Source organism: Pseudochaenichthys georgianus, chromosome 1 (assembly GCF_902827115.2).
Source record: "Pseudochaenichthys georgianus chromosome 1, fPseGeo1.2, whole genome shotgun sequence".
Taxonomy (NCBI): domain Eukaryota; kingdom Metazoa; phylum Chordata; class Actinopteri; order Perciformes; family Channichthyidae; genus Pseudochaenichthys; species Pseudochaenichthys georgianus.
The window spans coordinates 13,313,114-13,337,917 of record NC_047503.1 but is presented as its reverse complement, the minus strand read 5'-3'; the positions used below and the strand labels follow the sequence as shown (position 1 = coordinate 13,337,917).

General features: G+C 39.7%; 1 protein-coding gene and 1 pseudogene across 1 annotated transcript in view; one reads left to right on the top strand and one right to left on the bottom strand.

The window, feature by feature from the left end:
* Nucleotides 1-2,447: 2,447 nt before the first annotated feature.
* The window catches only part of dnah6 (dynein, axonemal, heavy chain 6), a 127,360-nt gene continuing 105,003 nt past the window's right edge, over nucleotides 2,448-24,804 (bottom strand). Inside the window, exons 67-82 of the mRNA XM_034087682.2 lie at nucleotides 19,395-19,530; nucleotides 19,106-19,278; nucleotides 17,859-18,049; nucleotides 17,044-17,204; nucleotides 16,068-16,156; nucleotides 14,065-14,211; nucleotides 13,795-13,933; nucleotides 8,550-8,669; nucleotides 8,299-8,420; nucleotides 7,852-7,981; nucleotides 7,442-7,569; nucleotides 6,150-6,335; nucleotides 5,514-5,586; nucleotides 4,875-5,026; nucleotides 4,050-4,272; nucleotides 2,448-2,714 (exon numbers count right to left, since the gene is read on the bottom strand). Of these exons, the coding sequence (XP_033943573.1) occupies nucleotides 2,611-2,714; nucleotides 4,050-4,272; nucleotides 4,875-5,026; nucleotides 5,514-5,586; nucleotides 6,150-6,335; nucleotides 7,442-7,569; nucleotides 7,852-7,981; nucleotides 8,299-8,420; nucleotides 8,550-8,669; nucleotides 13,795-13,933; nucleotides 14,065-14,211; nucleotides 16,068-16,156; nucleotides 17,044-17,204; nucleotides 17,859-18,049; nucleotides 19,106-19,278; nucleotides 19,395-19,530 (2,274 nt within the window). The 3' untranslated portion in view covers nucleotides 2,448-2,610. The remainder of the gene's footprint in view (nucleotides 2,715-4,049; nucleotides 4,273-4,874; nucleotides 5,027-5,513; nucleotides 5,587-6,149; nucleotides 6,336-7,441; nucleotides 7,570-7,851; nucleotides 7,982-8,298; nucleotides 8,421-8,549; nucleotides 8,670-13,794; nucleotides 13,934-14,064; nucleotides 14,212-16,067; nucleotides 16,157-17,043; nucleotides 17,205-17,858; nucleotides 18,050-19,105; nucleotides 19,279-19,394; nucleotides 19,531-24,804) is intronic.
* Nucleotides 12,130-12,292, top strand: LOC117455860 (U2 spliceosomal RNA; annotated as a pseudogene).

Here is a 24,804-nt window from a genome sequence, read left to right as displayed (position 1 = left end):
AAATGTAATGAGTTTGCTTTATTCTTCACAGAAAAGATCTTTGTTTGTTCCAGTCAGCCATAAAACACTTGAAGACGTTATATTCTATCTAAAAACAACTACATGTAGTCTTGATAGTCTTCCGACAAACTTCTTTAAAAATGTCTATTGCTATATTGCCTCAGATGTACTGCAGATTGTGTACATGTCGCTCCATTCAGGTGACTTCCCTAAGGGCTTGAAAACTGCAGTTAGTAAGCCACTGCTAAAAAAAGAACACCCTCGATACACTGACAATCAGTAATTACAGGCCAATTTCAAATTTACCATTTTTAAGCAAAATAATTGAAAAGGTGGTCTCTCAGTTTTTGACCTCCAATAACATTTTAGACACCTTCCAATCTGGTTTTAGGTCTCGTCATAGCACAGAGACGGTTTTATTAAAGATTTTAAATGACATTCATTGTAATACCGACTGTGGGAAATCCACAGTTTTAGTTCTATTAGACCTCAGTGCGGCGTTTGACACCGTAGATCACAACATTTTAATAGAAAGACTAGAGAAATGGGTGGGTCTGTCTGGCACTGTCCTGAAATGACAACATTTCTTATCATAATTACGCGGATGACACCCAAATCTGCATATCACTTTCCATAGATAAATACGGTCCTACTGATTTATTGATCACATGTCTAAAACAAATACATGACTGGATGTGCCGTCATTTCTTACAGCTCAAAAAAAAAAAAAACGAAGTAATTGTTTTTGGAACCAAAGAAGAAATAATTAAAGTCTCTGCACACCTGGAATCACTATTACTCGAACCGAAAAGTCAAGCAAGAAACTTAGGTATAATTTTAGACTCTGACCTCAATTTTAACAGCCACATCAGGGCAATCAACAGATCAGCCTACTACCATCTAAAAAATATCTCGCGTATTAAAGACCTTATGTATAGATGCCATGCAAGACCTTGAAAAACTTGTCCGTGCATTTGTTTTTAGCAAGCTTGACTACTGCAACAGCATCTTCACAGGCCTCACAAAAAAATCACTCCGTAAACTCCAACTAATTCAAAATGCTGCTGCCAGAATCTTAACCCGGACAAAGAAAACAGATCACATCACTCCAGTGCTGAGATCGCTGCATTGACTTCCAGTTAGTGAGATAATTGACTTTAAGATGTTAATGCACACATAAAAAGCACTAAACGGGCTAGGACCCAAATATATCAAGGACCTCCTTCAGTGGTACGAACCCAGCAGACCCCTTAGGTCTTCAGGCGCAGGCCAGCTCACTGTTCCATTTGTGAGATCAAAGCGTGGGAAAGCAGCCTTCTGCATCTATGCTCCTAATGCATGGAACAAACTCCCAGAACATCTGAGAATGGCTAGCACTTTAGAAACATTTAAATCAGGTCTAAAAACATTTCTTTTTAATATGGCTTTTCAAATTTAAATGTTCTAATTTTCGAACTGTTAAACATGGTTTTCTTTCTTTTAATTAATTATTTTGTGTGTTTTGTATTTCTTCTCAATGTATTGTGTTCGCTCTGTTTGATCCTGTAAAGCACTTTGAATTACATTACTGTATGAATAAACTATACAAATAAATTGCCGTGCCTTGCCTTACCTGTTCAAAGTGGGGAATGACAGAAAAAGGTTAAGAACCACTGCTGTACAGTGACATGTATCCATGTTTTAATGTGTGTATCTGGGAGAGAAACTGCCTCTGGAAGGAACTTTTACATGCACAAAAACCTATAACACACGACACGAAAGGGAAAATCCCAAAAGCATAATAGGACCCCTTACAAAATGAGATGTGATTTTGTTATATACAAATGTCTATCATCTGTACCAACACTGCTGCTCCTGCTGACAGGTTGCTATTAAATATAGTGTTTATGTACACCCACCCCTTCTTGGCGAAGGAGTGTTTGGCGGAGACAGAGATGGAGTGCGTCTGCACGATGCCCCGGCACTGCAGTGGGTGTACCTAATGTATTTGAAGAGCCATATTTTATGTGTGTGCACTGCATGCCCTAAGTAACACACATAGGCAGCTGATGTGTGTGTGGGCTGTGGCGGAAAACATTTCATCATGATGAGATGATCATCCGTCCTTCTCCTGTCTCAACACATCCCTCCCAGCTATTCCCTGTTTTTTTGAGAAACATTCACGTGTTCATTCATCCATCAACTGTATGTGTTCTCCATCCATCACTCCGTATTTGGCTCCCGGAGGTTACATGTGTACTGTGTTTTCCCGTAAGCAAATCCATTCACTCACTTCACAGCATGAAAGAGCTCTTCAGTATGGGAGACTGGAGACAGGAACGCATCTTCCCAGGTCTGGATGTACTGCCCCCTGTCATCAAGTGTCAGCAGAATAAGAATTTGCCGCTGAAATGACCTGATATTAATCTCCATGGACACACACGGGTGTACAAAAGGAAGCAGGTAGATCCATGGCAGATGTGTTTATTGTACTGTGTAAGAAGTAAGTGCACTTTCAGCAATCTTTATAAATAATTCCACAAAAGCTTCAACGTTAATTCAAAGTTGTGCTTAGAAGTGTATGTTCCATGCAGTCACATTTCCAACTCCTTTGTGTCCTTGCATACAAACTCAATCATCTAACTGGCACAGTAGAGCAGAGGCTTTTGATATCCAGTAGTCGCTGGGTCGGTTGGAGGGAAGCATTACTGTCACAACAAAATTGGTCGAGTGACCTGGATGGAGACAGAAATGAAGGGTGATGGGAACAAATAAGATAAATCATTACATTGCTTAAGGCACAAAACTGCAGGGAAAAACCTTTTTGTTCATGCCCTTATCGATTTTGGGCTATTATGCTTCCATAACAAGTATTCTTTCAGACTATTGTTGAGAAAACATCTAAAATATGCATGAAGGTGGTTATAAAACGATATATATGTATCCAGAATTTAGCAGAAATTAGCATGAGATATTGCCTTATTTGTATGAACTGGCGAGGTTCCACGGATTTGTATATTAGTTAACAGTGTTAGCTTGTTCATCGTTAGTGTCTTGCAACATGTAAAGAATACAACAAAGATGTTTTTTTCCCCTCATACTCTGAGCCAAAAATCTCCACTTTGGTAAAGAAACCAAACTTTCCAGCTGTAAATCTTTTTATAATCCGAAGTTTCATGGATCATTTCTAGCCTGATTTATATCACATTTTATTTGATAAAATCTAGCGACAATGGATTTAATGGATAATGGCTCTTCACAGCCTTTTCTTATTAACAGGAAGCTCTAATATATCAACAATCAATCAATGTTTATTTATATAGCCCAATATCACAAATGTTACATTTCACAGATTGTACAGAATATCAGTATGAAAAAACGACACCCTCTGTCCTTAGACCCTCACATCGTACAAGGAAAAACTTCCGGAGAAAACCCAGTTTAAAGGGAAAAATGGGAGAAACCTCAGGGAGAGCAACAGAGGAGGGATCTCTCTCCCAGGACGGACAGACGTGCAATAGATGCCGTGTGTAAATCAAAGAGATAATACATACAACAAAACAATACTTTTTTAGCCTGGCTTCATCCAATGTTTAGATTGCTGTTCTGGTAATGTATGCACATTAACCATATTAATGGCTCCAAGGCACGCCCAGAAATGAAGAGCCTCTGTCTCAGTAGAGATTTTTAAGGGGCAGCTCAAGACCTTTTCCGACAAGTGGTGAGTTTGTAGCTGTTTTTGATTGGTGTTTTACTTGCTGTGTTTTATGCTTTTTTCTACATTTTATAGTTGTGCTTTGAATTGTGTATTGTGTACTGTATACTGTAAAGCACTTTGTACATTCGTGTTGTGAAGGGTGCTATATAAATAAAGTTGTACTCACTTACTTACTTTAAAGTTGTAAGTTATTGTTCTGTACCCCAAACACTCCCCATCATATAAAGTGAGACATTATAAAAGGTATCATTCTAATTTAAAGTGGCCTTGGTCAAATCAATAAACCCCTGCCTTCTGATTCTGTGGCAAATGTATCAGCTAAATGTAAACATGGTATAATGTCAGAGCGTACCTGTGGTGGACAGAGTCCCGGCTCTGGCGGAGGTTTTGTACAGAGGAGCTTGGTAGAGGTCGGGCTCGGGCACGTAGTTCTGCTGCGGCTCAAAGTGCACCACGGGCAGCATGGCGTTCATCACCCGGGGTAACGCATCCTCGATCACCATGTTGTCATTGTCCCAGCGACTGGAATCCATAAACATGCCGTGCACGAGCACGCCGTCCTGCGGCTCTGGTAGCTGTTGCATCGACACAGGACATGGAGTAATGGTGAACAAGGAAACATACTTTCAGTCATCAATCCTCTGTTTGCACGTATGGCTGCCTCTTGTGCCTCAGGAAGACTTACAACTTGTTGACATTTCCCGTGATCCATTTGAAAAAAGAATTCATATACATTATCATTTTTATTATTTGGATTGTCTTTTTTGTAATTTCATTATCTTTTTTAATCCAAACACAACACATCCATAGCACTGATGTCCGTCCTGGTAGAAGGATTTCTCCTCTATAGCTTTCCATGAGGTTTGTTTCATTTTTGGGTGAATTTAAGTTAATGCAAAAATGTTGCTGAACGCGGAAACCTCAAAGTAAGAATAATTCAAATACTTCATCATTTTAAAAATAACTTTCTCTTAATATTTTCAATGTCCTTGTGAGAGAGTCACCACATTAGGGGATGGGGACAGCAGTATGGGGGGGTTACATGCAACAATGTTCCCCCACAAATATTCTGCAGTCACCGGTTGGTTGGTGCCTTATCCCCAACGCAACTAGGACAATGTCAATTTATCACAATTCTTAAATATTACTAACCAACAAAAACTTCCCTTTTCAGTACCTCATCATCGATGTCCAGTTTGGTGTCTTCGGGCAGATCCCGTAGAGCCTCAGAGACTGCCACCTGGTCTCGGAACACCGGCACCATGTTGAAGCGGAAGTTGAGCTCATCAATGGGCAAATTGTAGTGTCTGGCGTGATTCTGAAGTACCCCTACAGGCCAGCAGGCAGAAAAGAGCATCTTATTGTTTTATTTTGTTGTGTTACTTTGTGCTACCAGGGACGTTTTTCAATTGTTTTCAATTCTGATCATTCTGACGTTTTTGTGCGGCCGCTGCGAGTGCTTTAAGTTTAAAATACTTGAAGTTAAAGCGCAGCAGAAAAACCCTTGTGCCCTCACTGAAGAAAACTGGAGGAGCAGTTTCTTTTTGCTGTGTCTTTCCTCTTTGCTCTACGGCTGCCGGGCGGCTGTGAGAAATGAAACACATTTCTACAAAATGTGGGCGCAAGAATCCTCCAGTTGGTATTCATTGTGAAAAAACAACGTCAAACAAATATAAAGTAGCCGAAATAGATGGATAAAAGCCAAAGGACATAGGGCCTTAAAGTGAGTTTGGTGTATTTTAGCAGCTTTGAATGTCTGCTAAGTTACCTCTATGGCTTATGGGGAAAACATGATAGACATTATGGTGTGTTTTACCAGTAAGGAAGCCTTGAGGGAAGAAGAATCCTGAGATCCAGAAAGATTTGGGCTGACCCTGATTGATCCACATCTAGAAAGGAGAGGAGAAGAGAGCAGGGTAATTCAAATGTATCTTTAAATAACTTTGAAATGTGTTGTGTCAGTGTTTAACAAGCCATGATGCATTACAGGCACCCTGTTACTTATGGGGCCCGAGAGTGGACTGGCAGTGAGGTGGATTCTCTCTTCAGAGGTAGTGAGCATGTGCAGTGTGACTCAGCGAATACACATCACTTCATAAGCTAATGCAACGCTGCCGGTTGTCCCCATTGTGTTTGTGTGAGAGAGGAGGATTAAGTGATGGGCAAACACATGCTCAGACCAGTCTCACGGAAGAACAGTTTAAGCCAGGGGAGAGGCACCGAGTGCTCAAAGACGGTGTACAGAGGGAGAAAGAAAGAGGCATAAAGACATGCCTTGGGGATAAATGCAGAGTGTTCATGAGTTATTAGTGTTTTCAACAAACACACACACAAATACACAAAATGTTTTTGCTACTCTCTGAATCATTAACTTCCTTTTCTGTTGTTTTTCAGTCAAAATTGCGCATTTAAATAAAAGACAGTGCCTTGGATGACATTTCCTTGTCCAAACCTGGATGAAAGCGGTCCTGAGGGTCAGGTCCCTGACCCAGGAGGCCAGGGGTTTGAGGGAAGGGTAAGCAGAGTTTGCCCAGTGGGTGGGAACCTGGTTGTTCAGGAAGCTTGTATATATGCAGTCCATCTCCTCTGACATCACCACAAGACCTGCGATGGCCTTCTTGAGAGTCACAAGGGACAACTGGGGAACAAAAGAAAAAAGTACAGTATATCAGAATGAGGTAGAGAAAAGAAAATAAGATCTCTTAAAAAGTTATTTATGATGTATCCAATGTTTAATACATGTCTGAACATTGCTTTTCTCAATTTAGTTGGCTGTTATTCAATTAGCACTGAGGTCAGAGTTAGTGTTGTGACAAACTGCATAACATTCTTTCTAATATTCTTCCTCTCTCATGTAAATGAAAAGATAAATATGTACATTCAATTATAAACATATCATTGAATGTACATATTCAAGACAGTGACAAGTGTTCTGTTCCCTAAAACTAATTACTGTAACACTTCTGGATATGAGTGTACAATGTTGAGTGTTTACTTGGAATCACAGTCTTCCAATATCATCTCTTTATGTAGTCACAGATATGACCTTACATCATTAGGTATGTAGGTAGAATGTAGGGCAAAGCTGTTGCAATAAATTCAGGGTTCATACACTTTTTCACCAATGATTTTCCATGACTTCTCCATGACCTTCACCTAATTTTCCATGACCAAAAAAATTACTCTTTCTCAACGGTGCCACTGAAAATGTTTTATTTTAACATGGAACAGGAAAACAAGGTCTGCATATGAAACATGTTGTGCCCATCTAAAACAAATCAAAATAGTAGGCTTACTAGCTTCTACAGGCTAAAGCCACTAAAATCTCTCACCAGCAAAATACCTCGGCAGTTAAATGCCATTTTACGTTACATTACTATACGATACAGTATTTATTATCTTTATAGTATTACTATTTCAGCGATTAGATAAAATATAAATTATATTTGATGCAACTTACATTTGCATTACATTTCCATGACTTTCGGAAAAAATATTGTTTTCCATAACTTTAACAGGGCTTGGAATTAGCATTTTGAATTTCCATGACTTTTCCAGGTTTTTAATGACCGTAAGAACCCTGTAAATTGCACTAGGTTGTACTGGTGAAGAGAGACGATAAAAAAGCAATAAAGTAGCCAGTGTGTTATATATATATATATATATATATATATATATATATATATATATATATATATACATACATACTAGAGTGTGTTTATGGGAGCTAGCCATGTGTGTCACCTTGAGCACCCTCAGCAGGTTGTTGAATCGGTCCACCTCTTGGCCCAACACGGTCGTCAGGGAGTTAAGGCGGCCGTTTTCGTCCCTGATAAAAAGAGTTTCATCCGCCTCGTCCATTTCCAGAAGATCTGCACAGAAAGGTAGAAAAGTAGGGAGACAAACAGACACAACAACACAGATGGAAAACACTGCGTTATATTTTCGGTTAATGACGATGCACATTCTCTTCCTTTTAAAAATAAAAGCTTATAGTTAGGGCTGGCTCAGGATTACCCTGAACCAGCCCATAGTTGCGCGACTATAGGCTTAGACTTTTGGGGGCTTTCACCCCTCTTCTCCCACTTCTCTTTATCTGTATCCATGTCCCATAAATGCATGATACACACATGTATGTTTGTATTTGCATGTACCTGGTAGCTTGGCTAAGATGGATTCAGCGAGCTCGCAGACTATGTCATCGTTACTTTTGGCCCCAGCGGAAGCTGATGAGCGAGGATTCACATCCAATATGGTGCTGATCAGAGTCATGGTTTCTTGGCGCTGTGGAAGCAAACACATAATAAACACTCACATACTGAAGCACCCTCGTTCATTGATATTTCACAGTTGCCCTCTCACGCTCTCCGGAAAGAAATGTTTTTACAACCAGCTGTAAAATGTATGAGCAGCTCCAGTTTAAAGTAGACTTGACAAATAAATAATGACATTGGCTAGTTAACAGGAGTTATTGGAATACATAACGTATCCGAAAAACAAACAAAATCAAATGAAACATTACGACAATTAGTTTACAACATCTGCTCTTTAGAGAAAGTTGCGTATATATATTTCTGTAAGATACTGCTATGTTGTCTTACCTGAAAGGCCAAGTTGGCATTCTCATGCATGCCAAAGACCTCGGGATCATCTATGATCGGAAGACTCTCGATATATTTCTTATATTGCTCCAGTTCATCTTTCTCCGGGGCAAAGTAGATACCTTAAACAGACGTGAGAAAAACTGTTAATCCAAAGAAAGTAGTATGGGCATACACCTGCTATATTAAATACCATTATATTGTAATGTGTTTCTGTTAGTTGTGCTCTTAATCCCTCTCAAATGAAATACCTGAGTGGGAGTAGGAGTAGCCAGACCCCAGGGTTTTACGCGAAAAGAAGCCTTTCAGGATGGTCCTGAGGCAGCGCTGGTCCCAGGCATCCGTCACTCTGCCTCCATATGTGATCTCACCTTGGGAGACAAACACCAAAAAAAAACACATTGTTATTAGTCTGCATTACATTTTTTCTTTCTTATGCTTTTTTGAATTGTACACTGTAGTACATATGCCAGGCCTGTAGGTGCCACAAAAGCAGCGAAGAAGACTTCTCAGATTCAGCCCTTGCAAAAACAGAGCAAATAGAGCAAAATGAGGCATGGCTAAAATGCATGATCTGTTTGGTATTTTGAAAAAAAAACTTTGCAGACATGTTTTATATAGGTATGGCCCTACAATATATATTTCAAATATAGCATGATAGGTCCACTTTAAGTGGGTAGCAGGAACTCTCTGACGGCAGTACTTTAGGCTAGTTTTGAAATATTCCAATAAATACTACAAAGACCATATTCATGGTTTATCTTATTCTGTTAAGCTCCTTGTAACTAATGTATGTTTGAAAAGTGCTACACAAATAAAGTTATCTTCATTATCTGACTGTGTCACATACTGTATATGTAAGGGCAAGACAGAGAGGGCAGGAGGATGTGGAGGTGAGGGGATACCGGTTGAAATGTCATTTTCTAAAACTACCATTCTGCTCTGCATACATTAATAAAATCCTTGAATCTTGAATATTTGAAAAAGACAAAAACAAAAGTCGATGAGTGTCTGCGCCCTTTCACTTTTCCTATAACAATGAACAGCACAGAGAAGCAAACACATGTGTTGCTACAAGGACAATATAGACAAAAGGAATGGATATATGAAAGGACAGCCATAGCTGGAGGGTGAATATTACTAAAGAGGAACATGAAATGATATGTAACACTTACAACCCAACACTTTCCGTGAAGACGGTTATGTAAGACAGTAAGGAAGGGGGGGAATAATCAGACAGATCTCTGCTGAAGCCTTTAGTAAGCTGCAGGCGCGGTAAATATAGCAGAGACTTTATTTTTGCACTAAAAGAGAGAAATTAGTCCTTCTAAAAGAGGAACAGCATTACCATGCATGGTTTGAATTTAAAGTCTTGCCCTCAAAGAGTGTGAGGCTGTGGCACACAAGGACTGTTAGAATTAAGGATTAAACTAATATCGCGTGATAGCAGAAATGAGAGATGAATTTGATGCAGCGCTCCACTGAGACGGCACATAATCATTTTAAGGTGTAATTGAAAACCAGATTAGGAAAACAAATGAACTTTAGTGATGTGATGAGTATTGTGAACGAAAGGGATCCGTCCCTCTTCTTCTTAATGACATTAAATGTTTCTGCTATGGAAGGCTAAAACAGAATATATTCAATCATCCTAATTCAATTACATGTAAATGTAATTTGTGTCCATATGTGGGCACAGGATTAAAAAGTTTCATCTTTATAAAGGCATTATCAAACATAATTCAAATAGAAACATTTGTTTTCAGTAAACTAAAGTGAATGTCATGCTAAACGCTAAAAACCCAGAGCTCACCCAGAGAAAGTTTCTCTCGCACACACTCCCCCCCTGCCTGAAACTCCCACTTCTATTGGCACAATGTACTATTCACATTGTACATTATAGGCTAAAGGGGGGGGGACATCTTTATGGGTTAAAGCAGAGACGGTCTGCTAACCAATCAGAGCAGACTGGGCTCTGGTTTCAGACAGAGGGTGAACATTAAAGCATGTAAACATGTCACAGTAGAGCACTAAATACAAATATGAACCTGCAAATACAATATGTCCTCTTTATATTGAATTAGTTGAATACAAATAATCATTGTTACCCTGTGAAGTATTTTGAATATTTAGTCTACCCTCATTGGTATGAATGGGTCAAACACTCATATACCTTGATAAATGCTGTAACGAAGTCAAACTATTTCATATTAAAGGACCTCATAGCCACAATATTAGGATTTCTTTATCTGCTCCGCTTGACAAGATTTGCAGCGAATGGGACCATTTGTTATTTTAAACACAAAGCCAAGAAGCAGAGCAGTGAAAGTTCACTGAGAGAGAGTTGAACAAACACGGGATAACAGCTGCAGGAAAGAGTGACATTGTGTTAGAGAACCCCCCCGCTTTGTGGAATGAACAAACATTTTGCCTCCCACATTTCACTCTATGCTGAACATGTGTTTTAGTTGTTGACAAAACAGCAGTGTGCAGTCCGTGTCACACGCTGACAACACAACAAACACACCGGCCTCAGTGATACGAAGAGTTTTTATCTGCACGTCCTGCATTTCATGTAACCCATTGTACTTTACAATGTATTAGGAAATTGTGATTAGAGCAATACCAATTATATTAACTTGTGCTTTTTGAAAATGATTGATTTACGCATTTAGGTAGACCTGCAATGTATTGAATATCAAGGGAAAAAACAGATCATACGATTGATTATTTTAAGCAAATCTAATCTGTCAACAACAATCTTTGAAGTTTTCACTTTATGCTTCGCCGGCTATAGGGCGCCGTATAATGTAATAGCATTCACTAACTAGCTTGTTAGCTTGGTAGCTATGGTAAGTTAGCTGGATAAATAGTGATGTTAGCTAGCTTGATTTACAGATAGATGTCAAACTCAAGGCCCGGGGGCCAAATCAGGCTAGCTAAATAGCAAGCAGACAGGGTAATTTAGTTAGGTATCTAGGTTGTTTTTATTATTGTCAACACTTTGGACCTTTGAATACCCTTCTGCCATTACGAGTTATTATAAACTGTTGACATGAGCTTTAGTTTGCAGTCTGAGCGGCAAATCAAATAAATGTCCTCATATGTAATCCTGCCATTCACTAAGAGAGGATGGATGTGGTACTGTAAATCCATACTGCAGTGTAGCTTTAAATAATCTTGAATAAAATCAATTGTTTACAATGCTGTTATTTCTAAACCGGCAGCACTAAGACATACAACTAGGAAAATGGGCGGGGCTTCATAAGGTGAATAGGCTACATTGATTGATTTTACCTTGTACTGTATATCAGTGATGCAAACACAGGTATGGTGAAAAAAGAGAGAACTATTCGAAGCAGAAAAAAAAGCGTAATATACCATCTGACAAAGGCCTGTGCTATAATGCTTCAATTAACTGACTATTCTTTATAATATACTCAGATCAATAGGAGACAGAGATGTTAAGTTATAAATCAAGGGGTTTTATTATTATTTACAGGTAGATATTATCAAGGGTGTAACTTTGGTTTAAGAAGTGGGGGACACACAAAACAGGGGGTCCTCCGCAATGAAACATATATATTATCATTATATAATGGGTGTGCACACCTATTTAGTATCCTATCCATATGAACCTGTTTATTTGTGGGGGGACCTCACCTCCTCTAGGGGGGTCCGGGGGCATGCTCTCCCGGGAAGATTTTTTTTCTTTAAATTGAAGTTAAATGCATCAATCTGGTTCACTTTGAGGACAAAATTCAGAGCTTTATGGATACATCTCTCAACACTCATATAAAACAGAACTGTATAATGCTTCAATTAACTGGCTATTCTTCTCCGCCTTTTGGCTAAGATCAAGTGTATCTGTTCTTATCAGTTTAATATCTGATACGTGCCCTATACGGGGACTATATATTAAATGGATTTTTAGCACTGGGAGCTGAAAGAGGGGCTTGCCCCGTTCACTCCACGCATCGACCCGGTAATAATATACTCAGATCAAGAGGAGACAGATATGTTAAGTTATAAATCAAGGGTTTTTATTATTATTTACTGGTAGATATTATACACTTTTGACTTTAAGGGCTTCAGTTTTTCTTCTTCTTTGCTTGCGAAAGTGTTTCTACTGCTTTACGTCTGCTTTACTAACTGCTTTACGCAACCGACTGGTGCTGCTGCGTCATGACGTCACCGGTGCTTATCAGGCTCTAGCTCCGAACCGGCCCTGGAACCGCGTTGGTGTCAAAGGGGCATTAGTTCGCCGGACCCTCGCAGCGGGGTTACAGCGCAGAAGTGCGCCGCATTTGTGCATGACTGATGTGCAACAACATGTGACTCCTCTGTTTGTCTTCTGTTGGTCGCTTGTTAGTAGACCCTTCCCGCGATAGCAGAGCGAACAGGTACAGGAGGCGTAGAGCGAGGGATCATTGTCCACTAGTCGTGCTCGCGGATGGATACAAACATATACTTTGGCGGCCGTTAATAGGCTATATGTGGGCGGCCCGCCCAAGTAAAGTCTATGTTTTGAAGTGAGAAGTTGACCGTCAGTCCGTGAGTCGGACACCCCACCCCAAAAAAAACTAAAAACTCTTCGGTTCTCCACGAATTACCCAAGCCACCCAAATCAGCGTTAAAAAAGTGGGAGGCACCGAAAAGCGACTAATTTGTATCACTGGTATATACAGTCTATGGTTTTTACATTGGATTTATGATTTGTTTGCTATTTTAAACGCTTCGACCTTAACTTCTGCACAAGGTTGCGCTTTAAAGGACCCCTATCATACTGTTTTTCATAAATATATTATAGGTCTCAGATATATACAAAACATGTCTCTGAAGTGTTTGGCTCCAAATACCAAACAGATAATGCATTGTAGCATCCCATAATCCCCTCTGTTTCAGCCCTGTTTTAAAAGTGCTGATTCTCGGTGATAAAGTGGGTGGTTGTTACCTTGGTTGGTTATTGGCTAATGGTTACACAAGCCAAAACATCGTTATGACATCATAAAGTGGCCAAAATCTGATCAGCTCATTTTCAGACAGGTTTTACTTTTTATATAAATGGATCAGGACAAAAAGTGAGCAAATCTTTTTTCCTGAAACGTTTAGAATCTCTTTACACACATACATGTTATGTATAAAATACATGAAAAAGTGGATTTTGCATAATAGGTGACCTTTAAAATTCCTTTAGAATGATGCTGCTGACCAATCAAAAATGCTGCTGTAGTGAAAACTATAGATATGAAGAAGCAGCAGTGTTGCATAAGTCATGTTTTGTGCTTTTCTATTTAGGGGAGTAGAATATTGGAGTGTGATGACTTTTTTTCGGCGGCTAGGTTAAGCAAAGAACATCCATACACAAGTATTATTAACATCTTTGTTGTTTCAAATAGGGATAATATGATCGGTAGTTACTCAATGTTGCGCAATCGTGAATGAAAAGTGTTACAGAGCCTTCCCACACTTATCACTGTGTGAGAGCCTCCTTACCAGTGATGTAGATGAGAGCGTCCCAAGGGATTTTGCCCTCTTTGCAGTAGAGGCTGAGGTTGAGCAGTGCACACTCCCTGTCACTGTCGTTAAACTCATAGCGGATGTTCCAGCCCAGAGGACCAAACTTCTTCCTCTCCTAAGACACACAAATGCAAAACAAGACAAAAATAAGGACATAACATAGAGGGACAGGAACAGACCTCAGAAAAGCCATGCATGCAAGAAACTAAACACAAATGATCAAGAATGTGTGAGTTGGTGTGTAACCTGGATGATTGCGTGGAAAAAGCACATTCCAAAGATTATCTTCCTCCATTCGCGTCCCAGAACGTTATCTTCAAAGAAATTGCTGGAGATCTCTGTGAAGGCCCGTCGCATGTTGGCGCGGAGGCCTTTAGGTGGCTCATTAGTCACCTAGCAACAATGATAATTAGGAACATAGTAGGGTTTCCGCTAGGATTTTTTCTCGCCGGTCAAATGTCCGGACAGAATTAATTTGACCGGACACATTTGAAACTTACCGGTCATGTTTCAATAATAATAATAAGAATTGTGTAGCAGAGTTTCTGTTAGCAGGTAATTACCGGACTAGGACCGGATATGCTGATGTTTCAAACTCAGTTAATGGGAGTCATTTTTATATTGCTTCAGTTTATAATCGTAACAGATCGAAAAATTCAGATTCATTTTTCAATAAATGATTCCACAAACAACATAATTATTACATTCAAAGAAATGACTTGTAGTAGATAAAGTACATTATTCAAAAGTTTAAATTAACTTTGAACAATAACACGGGAGAAACGGATCCTCTCTCCCTCCCTCTCTCTCTTGACAGCCCGTCAGTTTCTCATACAGCTCGCTAAACAGTGGGCGGGGCTTCAGCTGATCTGATCTCTCTCTCGCGTCCGGTTATACTTCACTCGCGTTTATGTCCATATCGATCAGATCCAGCTCTACTGATCGGCCTTAAAGCCCCTGTCACACTGTCCCGAAATTGACACCCGATGGACACACAAAAAAGGAAATGTTCAAATTCGGCTGTGATCGTAGCAACATCGGGCCATTCGTGAGGGCATCTAAGCCATCGTATGACCGCCGGTGGAGTTTCTCAGGCTCCGGCAGCAACTTCGTGAGCGGCAACTTCGTAAGGCACTCGTGAGGGCATCTTGTCAAATCGTGTCATCTTCGTGTTATCATCGGTGCATTCACCCTCACTCTGATCGGGGCGAATGCCCAATGGCATCGATGATAACAAGATGCCCTCACGATGGCCTTACGAAGGGCAAAATGGACACATGAATTCAACACGAAAATGAACCTTCGCAAGGTTCTTCTGCAATTTTTTTTTGCCGAAGTTGCTGCTGGAGCCTGAGAAACTCCACCAGTGATCATACGATGGCTTAAGATGCCCTCACGAATGGCCAGATGTTGCTACGATCAGAGCCGAATTTGAACATTTCCTTTATCGTGTGTCCATCGGGTTGTTTTATTGCACAACAAAATCATGTACACAACCCAATTTGTGTTCTGTGAAACTAAAAAGGATATAATATATTATTTTGAAGGCGAGTTGACAGAAAGTTGTTGTTACTATGGAAACAACATGACATGAAAAAACGTAATATCTTCTACATATAAAGACGGATAAAGTAAAGAACAAAGTCTGAAGATATCAGTACAGTATCATAGTACTGTAACATAATTGTTTGTGTTACTTTCGTTGCAGTTGTATGTCTTAAATGTAATGTAAATGTTGCCTTCGTGTGTGGTTCGGGGCCATCTTCGTGCGAAATTCACAATTCCATATTCGTGTGTCCATCAGGTGTCAATTTCGGGACAGTGTGACAGGGGCTTTATAGAGAGCACCAATCAAACTATTAAGAGTGAATATCGGCCGATAATGATCGGCGGCCAATCGATCGGAGCATCGGACATTTTGACCGGCAGGTTTTGAATTTACAATTTAAAAAAAAAGAAAATGTACCAGCTAAAAACCGGTAATTACCGGCTAACGGAAACTCTGGAACATAGGTGTTCAATGGCTGCTATTGAGAAGAACACAGGGAGTTCTGCACAGACAATGCCTAGCCAGAGTCAATTTCATCTAGTGCCAATAGTATATTGGAAATGAATTCAACATGTTTCCTAATCCTGGGAACATAAGTCCCGCGGAGTAATGTTTGACAATCTTCAAATTAACTGCAGGGAACTAAAGAGAGATTAAAGAGTTACAAATGATGTGCGTGTGTGTGTGTCTCTGTGTGTACCTTGACAGAGTTCTGAAGCACTGTAACAGGAAATACTTTGGTCGGCATGGAACTGAGAAACAAACGGAAGTTCTCGTCGATTGATGTGTCTGCACAGGAAACAGAAAGGATGGTCATTCACAGGCATAAACAAAATAAAAGAGAACATAATGACTGTGTCTCTGGCATCACAGAAAAATATGCATTAAAGTATCTTATTATCTAAAGTATGATGTGTTAACCTGGGGGAAAAACACAAAAAGAAGAGGAAGTAAGTCATGTAGCTGGGTTAGGTTGTATCACTGTTGTTTTTTGTTCTCACGCTATTTGGTTTGAGCTCTCATAATGCACAGACTGTCATATCTCTGATGTGCTATAACACTACCTGTGATATACAACTTTCTTTAGTAACACTACTCATGTGCAATAGATGCTCATGTGCAATTTAGGATTTATTTTCTTTCTTTCTATGTATTTACATTTTGTAAACATTAGTAGCTACTTAAATAATATGTTCACTTTAAATGATTGCTTCTTTTTAAAGTATTGTTTTTGTTATTAATAAGTTGTACCTTTTAAATGCCTTTTTATATAACATGTAAGTCTACTCTTTTTATTTTAGCCTCGAATTGGAAAAAATGTGTCCTCTTTTAAATAAAAGATATCCATAGAAAGACAAACTATAAGAGATGCATAATGACTACAAAAGACACAAACTGACCAAAGGAGGCACAACAACAACAACAACAACAAAAGGGGCCACACAGCTATACAGTCGATGTGTGTTGCCCCTACAGTGTGTTGGATGGGAAGAGGTGTTTGTTTGGAAGTCTCTGCCCAGGAGTCCATCATCCCATAAACCATCCATGATGAAGAGCAACAGTACACAATATAATCACACATTGGACAGCAGCCACATCTGAATTAGGTGTCAAACTGCTGATGTGTTTGTAGGCTATAGGTGATTGTTTTAATGTCATATCAATGTGTGTAATACCAGGCTCAGTGAAGGTCTTAATGAGCTCTTCCATGGCTAACATCCAGGAGACAGCCAGATGACAGTTCTGCAGGAACACCCATTTGCCAGTCTTCATTGCTGCATGGATAATCTTCTCTGCTATTGGCCCCTGGCCTTGACCCAATGAGATGGACTCGACTCTAAGAGACAGAAAGAGGTTGATCATGTGTAAACAACTTCCAGGTTGATGGCTGGAATCTGTGTATTCACCTAGACCAGGGGTGTCAAACTCAATTTCATCGCGGGCCACATTAGCATTATGGATGCACTCAAAGGGCCGGTTGCAACTTTAAGACGATATAAATATACATATATAAATATAGAATATATATTAAATAATGTATTATATTATTGGCTCTGCATTGGATTATTATCAGTCCTGGTAATAACTTCATAAATAACTACGTCTGAAAGCAGAAGTCTAGGGCACATCATTGAAAGCAAATATTCAACAATGAAAGAACATCCATAACATGAATCTGTTTGCAACTTATATATATCAATATGCCAATTACTTGTATATAGAGTATTCTGCACTATTTCTATTACATTTTATTTACTTGCACAATTGTATCTGTTTTATTGTGTTGCACCATTGGAGGAGCCTGTAACCTAAGCATTTCTTTGTCATAACTACACTGTAGCTATGTACATATGACAATACAATTGTATTGTATATTATATTCTTTGCAAGCTCTTGCGGGCCACATCAAATGAAGTCGCGGGCCGGATTTGGCCCCCGGGCCTTGAGTTTGACACCCCTGACCTAGACCTTATATTCTAGGCTTTGTTACCTGTCAAGACAACCTTGTTCTTTTGCAAAACGCTGGAAGGCACCCATGGGGTCGGATCCAGTGCTGAGGATAAAGACCAGCGGTGTGGAGGGGGACATATCATTGTAGAGGTTCGCCAGGTCCACCGGAGGGTTCTCTACAAACTGCTTCCCGAGGCTGACAATCACAAACTCAGTGGCTGCAAACACCACCTGGACAAGAAGGAGGAGGAAGATCGTCAACAGGACCAAGAGGGCAGGTAGTAGTAAATCAGGGGTAAGGAAAGAGCATGTAACAGATGAAGAGGATCTCCGCTAAGGGGAAGACATAAAAGTGAAAATTGGCTCATGCTATAACCAAGGGGAGAACATCATGGTGACATAAAAAGATATCAAATGTAATAGATCATTGCTGTATTTTTCTCAACACTGGACAGGACTTCAGTGACGAGACTGGAAAGGTTTTGTTTTGAAGATCTAGTTATTGGCGTGTCTGGTTTTCCATGGGAGTGCAAGGGTCCCAAGATGAATTTGGCGTTGGATCCAGCTAAGAATTGCAGCCAGCCAAAGTTGTAAATAGGCCCCATTAGACATTCGGATATTTAGATCATTGAATTTGTTGACAATATTATTATTTGGATAACTGACTACTAATATTCGGACAATAATACAACTTTAAGCTGATGCGCATAATAATGATATTCCATTATTCAGATAGTATTGTTACAATGCAGAAACATGAATACTACTATTTTAAATGTATTATCATATTTTTGATTATGATATTACTATAATTGTATACCAATATTCGGATAATTCAATAATAATTTTTGGATACAAATATACCGATAATCTATTACTGAAATTTGGCTACTTATACAAATATCCAGATACTAAAATCACTATTCAGATAAATGACTACTGATAGTCGGATACTATTTGTACTATTTGTATGATTGAATACTAATAATTGGATGATTAAATACTAATATTTAGATACTTCTACGAAAATCCAGAAGATTGAATACAAATGTTCGGCTTATTAAATAATTATTTTCGGATATTTCTTATATTCAGATACTTTAAATCACATCTGTATAATTGACTCCTAATATTCGGATAATAATATTACTATTTGGATATTTTAATACTAATATCCAGATAATAATATCCAATCGGCAACCTGCCAGTACCCCGACTCTTTTAAATATTTATAAAATTCACAAAATGTGACGCAAATAAAAAAAAAAAGTCTTTTCCAGAGCTCACCTTTTCTTCAAGGAAGCTCTTGATAAGGACAAGCTTCTGGAAGGCCCCCAGCCTCTCATTCAGGTCGCCTCTGACGCTGTTCTCCTGCTTCCCCTCTTCCGTCCCCCCAAGAGGAGGTAACTCTGGGGCATAGCCTTCCCACTTCTCTGGATTAATGGATGCTTGAAAACGTCCTAAAGTAGAAGCAACAAAGATTTAATGCTACAAAAAACTTCTATGAAAATCACTTTTATGGTGAAAAATCATCTGATGAAAATCTCAATCTAAAAAAAAAAGATTTTTTTTTTACCGAACTCAATGCAGATATGGCTGCTGGTGATTTCCTTGGAGATGTCCTTGCAGCAGGGCAGAGTGTCCTCCAGTTCGCAGCATGTCTGCCAGTAAGAATCACTTAGCCACGGCACATCGGGCCGTTCTGCATAGTCCTGAGAAGAGGGAGAAATTGAAAAGTAGTTGATTATAACCATAAAGAGAGGACATGGAGGACAGACCATGAGACGAGAGGTAGTAAAGAAGAACTAAAGGATGTCAATACAAGTATAAATAGAGGAGTATTCATGTGCACATGGCAGATAAGAGACGGACATTTGAAGAAAATTGAAAAGGATTCAAAATTAGCAAGTGAAGCGTAGATGAAGGATGTGTTTGAGCTGCAACAAGGCACAGGGGGAAAGAAGGGCAACATTAGCATGAGGATCACGATTGCTGACAGGCAGCAACTCAAACAAAAGTGATATAAATGAGGGCCAAATGGTGGCACTGAATCATCTGGGGCCTCATTTATAAAGGGATATACGCTCAAAAAATGGCGTACGCCAGTTTCTACGCAATGTTTGCGATTTATAAAATACTAACTTGACGGGAAAACGTGCGGTCCTCCACGCAAACTCTAACCCATGCGTACGCACTAAGCCCAACAACGGGAGAGACGAGAAACTGCGAGACCGCGTTGGCAGAAGGAAGAATGGAGAGAAATATGTGGAAATAATACCATAAATAAAACGTTACCTCTCATTTATCATATGAAGAATTCATTTTCAAACATTGATTAAAGCCAATCTTAAAAAGATTAAACAAACGCCTGTTTGCGACTCCTCAGTGGACACAAAAACATAACTTGGAGAAATAAATAAATACGGATATGTTATTTAAAACCACCTCGAATATGTTGTGTTAATGTTATGAAATGTTTTCTCATAAATGATGCGGTTTTGCATTTCTATAGGTTGTACGAGCATGGTTTTATATACTATCATGTGTAATCATGTTTTAGGCCATTTGCTAAGACTTGATAAGTCGCTCATAAAACACAGGAGGTATGGAAACTAAGAACACCACATGTGCAAATGTATTATCTTTTCAATTTACACACGGCATCTATTGCACGTCTGTCCGTCCTGGGAGAGGGATCCCTCCTCTGTTGCTCTCCCTGAGGTTTCTCCCATGTTCCCTTTAAACTGGGTTTTCTTTGGAAGTTTTTCCTTGTACGATGTGAGGGTCTAAGGACAGAGGGTGTCGTATTGTCATACTGATATTCTGTACACACTGTGAAGACCACTGAGACAAATGTAACATTTGTGATATTGGGCTATATAAATAAACATTGATTGATTGATTGATTGATGTGGTCAATTGTACAGCTAATATAACCCAACACATTAGTTGTATTTCCTTTAACTGGTGGATATAGAGTTGGGGGGGGGGGTTGAGATGCACAGGCTGATCGACAGCTGATCGACAGCTGGGACACAAACCACCAAATACAAACAAATAATTCAGATCCAGTCGTCATGACTCCGCACCGGGGGGATTCCCCGATCACTTCTTACAGTTTCTCATCAAGGGGGGTCTCCTGTCCCCGATACAAACACACTGCCTGAGGAAGGCTATCTAAGGCTATTTATTTATTTATTTTGGTGACGATCCGACCTCCATGCTGCTACTCTGGTTCAAACTGCATCCACCAAACAATATGATTTATCTCGACCTCCCCAAAATAACCAAAATCTGACACGTGTGAGATGTCTTTTTTAGCTGTTCTGTCGTCATTTCCTGTGATCTTCTTCATAAAGTCAGTCAGAATGAATGAATGGGCGTTTCTTTGACTATTTATAGGCAAATATGGGCGTTACGTGAAGCCCGCAAAAGCTGCACCGCATTTCGAGTCGATTGTGATTTATAAATGGAAACCGGCGTAGGAAGTGCTGTACGTACTTTCCTCGCCGGTACGCAATGTTTGGTGAATCAGAAAATGTCTTTACATGTCTGTACCTATTTTTTGGATTTCTACTACGTAAGCAACCTTCCCACATGAATCCTACGCACGGCGTTATAAATGAGGCCCCTGGTCACAAAAGAAGCAACTTCTAAACATGTCTTAACCTCCTTTTAATTATTGCTCTACTCTTTACAGTGCTACAACGGCCCAACACACTTCCATTAGGAGTAGTGCTCTGAGGTTTTAGAAATATATTTGCATTCGCCAAAACACATGCAAGTGAATAAAAATCTTTACCAACTTGATAAAACATGCACAGGATTCAGAAAATGCTGCAAAAACAAAAGGCTGAAAGCTCAAAATGGAACCGGAAACGGGGACACTAAAAAGTGATGCAAACAGCAGTGACGTGAGCTCTCTCATTCTTCAATGTACGTTTTAGTGGCTTATGTTAACAATGTTATCACATGATAACGTCAGATATTATTGCAGATATGCTGCAAGCTAACATAGCTTATCTAGACATTTCAATGTTACGGCTGCTGCCTTCCTGGTTCTCTTAACTGTGTTAATGTGTGTTGCATGTAAATGAGCTGTGCGATTGCCCTGTCGTGATTGGCTGCCATCTCCTGGTTCGCCCCCTGAAGATTGTGATTGGAGCACCCCGGGCCCGACGCACTCCCATCGCAGCGCACAGCCGGCACACACCTGCTGGAGACGACTACAAAGCTGGGGACAATCATCACTCTGGAGGCTCTGCTGCCTCACCCATTTTGCTCTTGTGTTGTGGACACTTTAGACTTAAGCTATCAACTCGTGTAGTGTGTTTAGTGTGATTATATATGTGCTTAGTGTCGTGTTGAGATATGTGTTTAGAGTAGTGTGTTTAGTTGCCTTATTTAGCTGTGTTTTCTTGCAGCCTCCTTTCGTTAGTGTTGATTAGTGATTTCAGGTGTGTAAATAGGCTCACTTTTAGAGTCCTCCTTTTGCTTGGTTATCAACCTGTGCCCTTTTGGCCCTTTTGTTTGTTCAGGCTGCATGCCTGCCATTTTGTTTCACACTGTTTTATAATAAAACCACTTATAATTATTACCAATCCCATTCTGGTTGTGTTGCTTCCCTTTGGTTCCTCTAGCCAGTAGGGAACGTAATATTCAAATATACTGACAAAGCACAATTATGGTACGGACTAACTCTTCCAAAAGTGACAGTTGACCAACTCGATAATCCCCGAACGTCAACAAGTGCTCCGGTCCCAGCTGTGTGCATCACTTTTTAGTGTCCCCATTTCCGTTGTGTTTTGAGCTTTTTGTATTTACAGCGTTTTGTTTATGCAGTGCTTTTAGTATGCTTAAGAACACTGCGTATATTCCGTCACATAGGTTAATGTTTTCTAAACGCTGCGCATGTTCTGTCAAGTTGCTGAAGATGTTTCTACATTGTGTTTTAATATTACATCGTTTCTGAAAGTGCAGCGTGTTTCCCCGAATGGAAGTGGTTTGGTTCATTGCAGCGCGTTTGCACCTGTCGGCCACCGTATTCTTTGCCTCAAATGCACACTCATCTGACCCACTGGGGTTTTAAAGTAAGATAACAAATAACATGTATAGAGAAAAAAGGGGGATTATTCAAAGAAACCATTCAAATGCTAAGGAGTTGGACTATTGTCACGTCTAAAGGCAATTCAGTACAGATGACCTCATATAGTATAGCCTTTCTGAAGGTGTCAGGTCTGACTTTGGTTACAATGTTTTTTTCATTGATTCCTTGAGGTCTATTAGCATGCTACACAGAGGTTGCACAGACAGCTGAGACACAGAGATACTCAACTTTTCTTATCTTTCCTCACAGATATTTCGCTTACTGTGTTTCTTTTCCATCAAGCTGTTTCTCTGTAATAGCTGGCCAAGAGAGAGTGAAAGCCTGAATGCCACTTTGTGACAAAAGACTATCTATCCAAACACAAGTGTGGGAGGGCATGACGATATATTTGACAGGCCAACCTGGGGGGGGGAGTTTAAAAAGGGAAAATAAAACTTGTTTATCTTTAGTCAAGAGGATCCAGCCAAGAAATTGTAACACATTTCTCTATGTTCCCCTTTAATGGAAATAATGCCCAGAAGCCCAAAAAATACGACTTTTTTTTCTTTTCATAAAGCGCTCACGAAACAGTTTAAAATAGAATGTTATCTCCATATTCCTCGAAGCAATTGAGCCTCATACCTTACTACTTGTTCTGGCATGAGTTTTCAAATCGAATCTATTCAGCTGTTCGTCAATAACTCTGCAGCTTGTTGAAACAATACCACTTACAGAGTTGTTCTAATGCGAGCGCTAGCCAGTTGAAGTTATTATAGTAGTATTGTAGTGTTGCACCTTTGTGCCAGTGTCCATTAGGCTGCATGGTATAGACTTGAGTACACTTAAAAACCTTTAAGATCCTGCACTATACATACAAAAGACGTGAACTGCATGCACCTACTTCAGATTTGCACCTCCATTTGCATATAGACATTTATATATATGTATTCACATTCATCTTCACTCATTCTGCATTTATGTAAACTCTGTCTTTTGCCTATTTTCTAATTCTTATTTTTTATTTTAACAGAAATGTTTTTTCTTTTTTAGTTTTATTGATTTTCTTATGTGTGAACTCCATCTGTTCTATATTGTGTTTCACTCCTATTTCTGTTGGTGCAATGACACCTGGATTTCTCTACGGCAGTGTTTCTCAAACTTTTTCATACCAAGGACCACTTAACCAATAAAAAAACACTCGCGGACCACCTAACTCCACAAATATCCAAAAACACATCGTTTTTCTAGAACAGATTACAAATCGCCTGAAAATGGTACAAACAAGTGGCAACATGTGTGATGAAGGTGTTTCGCTGGGCTATATCATACAATTGAAAGTGGAACTTAAGCTCGCTCCATTGCGGAGATATTCCCGCGAGAGTGCGTAAAACTTTAATTTATTAATTAATTTAAAATGTGAAATTGTACCAATATACTCACGGACCACTAGGGGGCGCTCACGGACCACCAGTGGTCCGCGGACCACACTTTGAGAAGCACTGCTCTACGGGAACTCAAATAGATGTATCTTAAAGGGCCTTAGCCTATCATGTAAGTGTTGGTCCACTAGCCAATACAAGTGTGCTTGTTTCATAGTGATGTCACTGGCTGGAACTTTGGTATTTTAGCCTTTGCAGACCATTTACATGCACAAAAACCTACACTCACTGGCCACTTTATTAGGTAAACCTGTTCAACTGCTCGTTAACGCCAATATCTAAGCAGCCAATCACATAGCAGCGACTCAATGCATTTAGGCATGTAGACATGGTCAAGACGATTTGGTGAAGTTCAAACAGAGCATCGGAATTGGGAAGAAAGGTGACTTTGAACGTGGCCTGGTAATGACTGAACTATAAATATGGATAAATACACACATTTTCTCTCAGCTAGTTCCCAC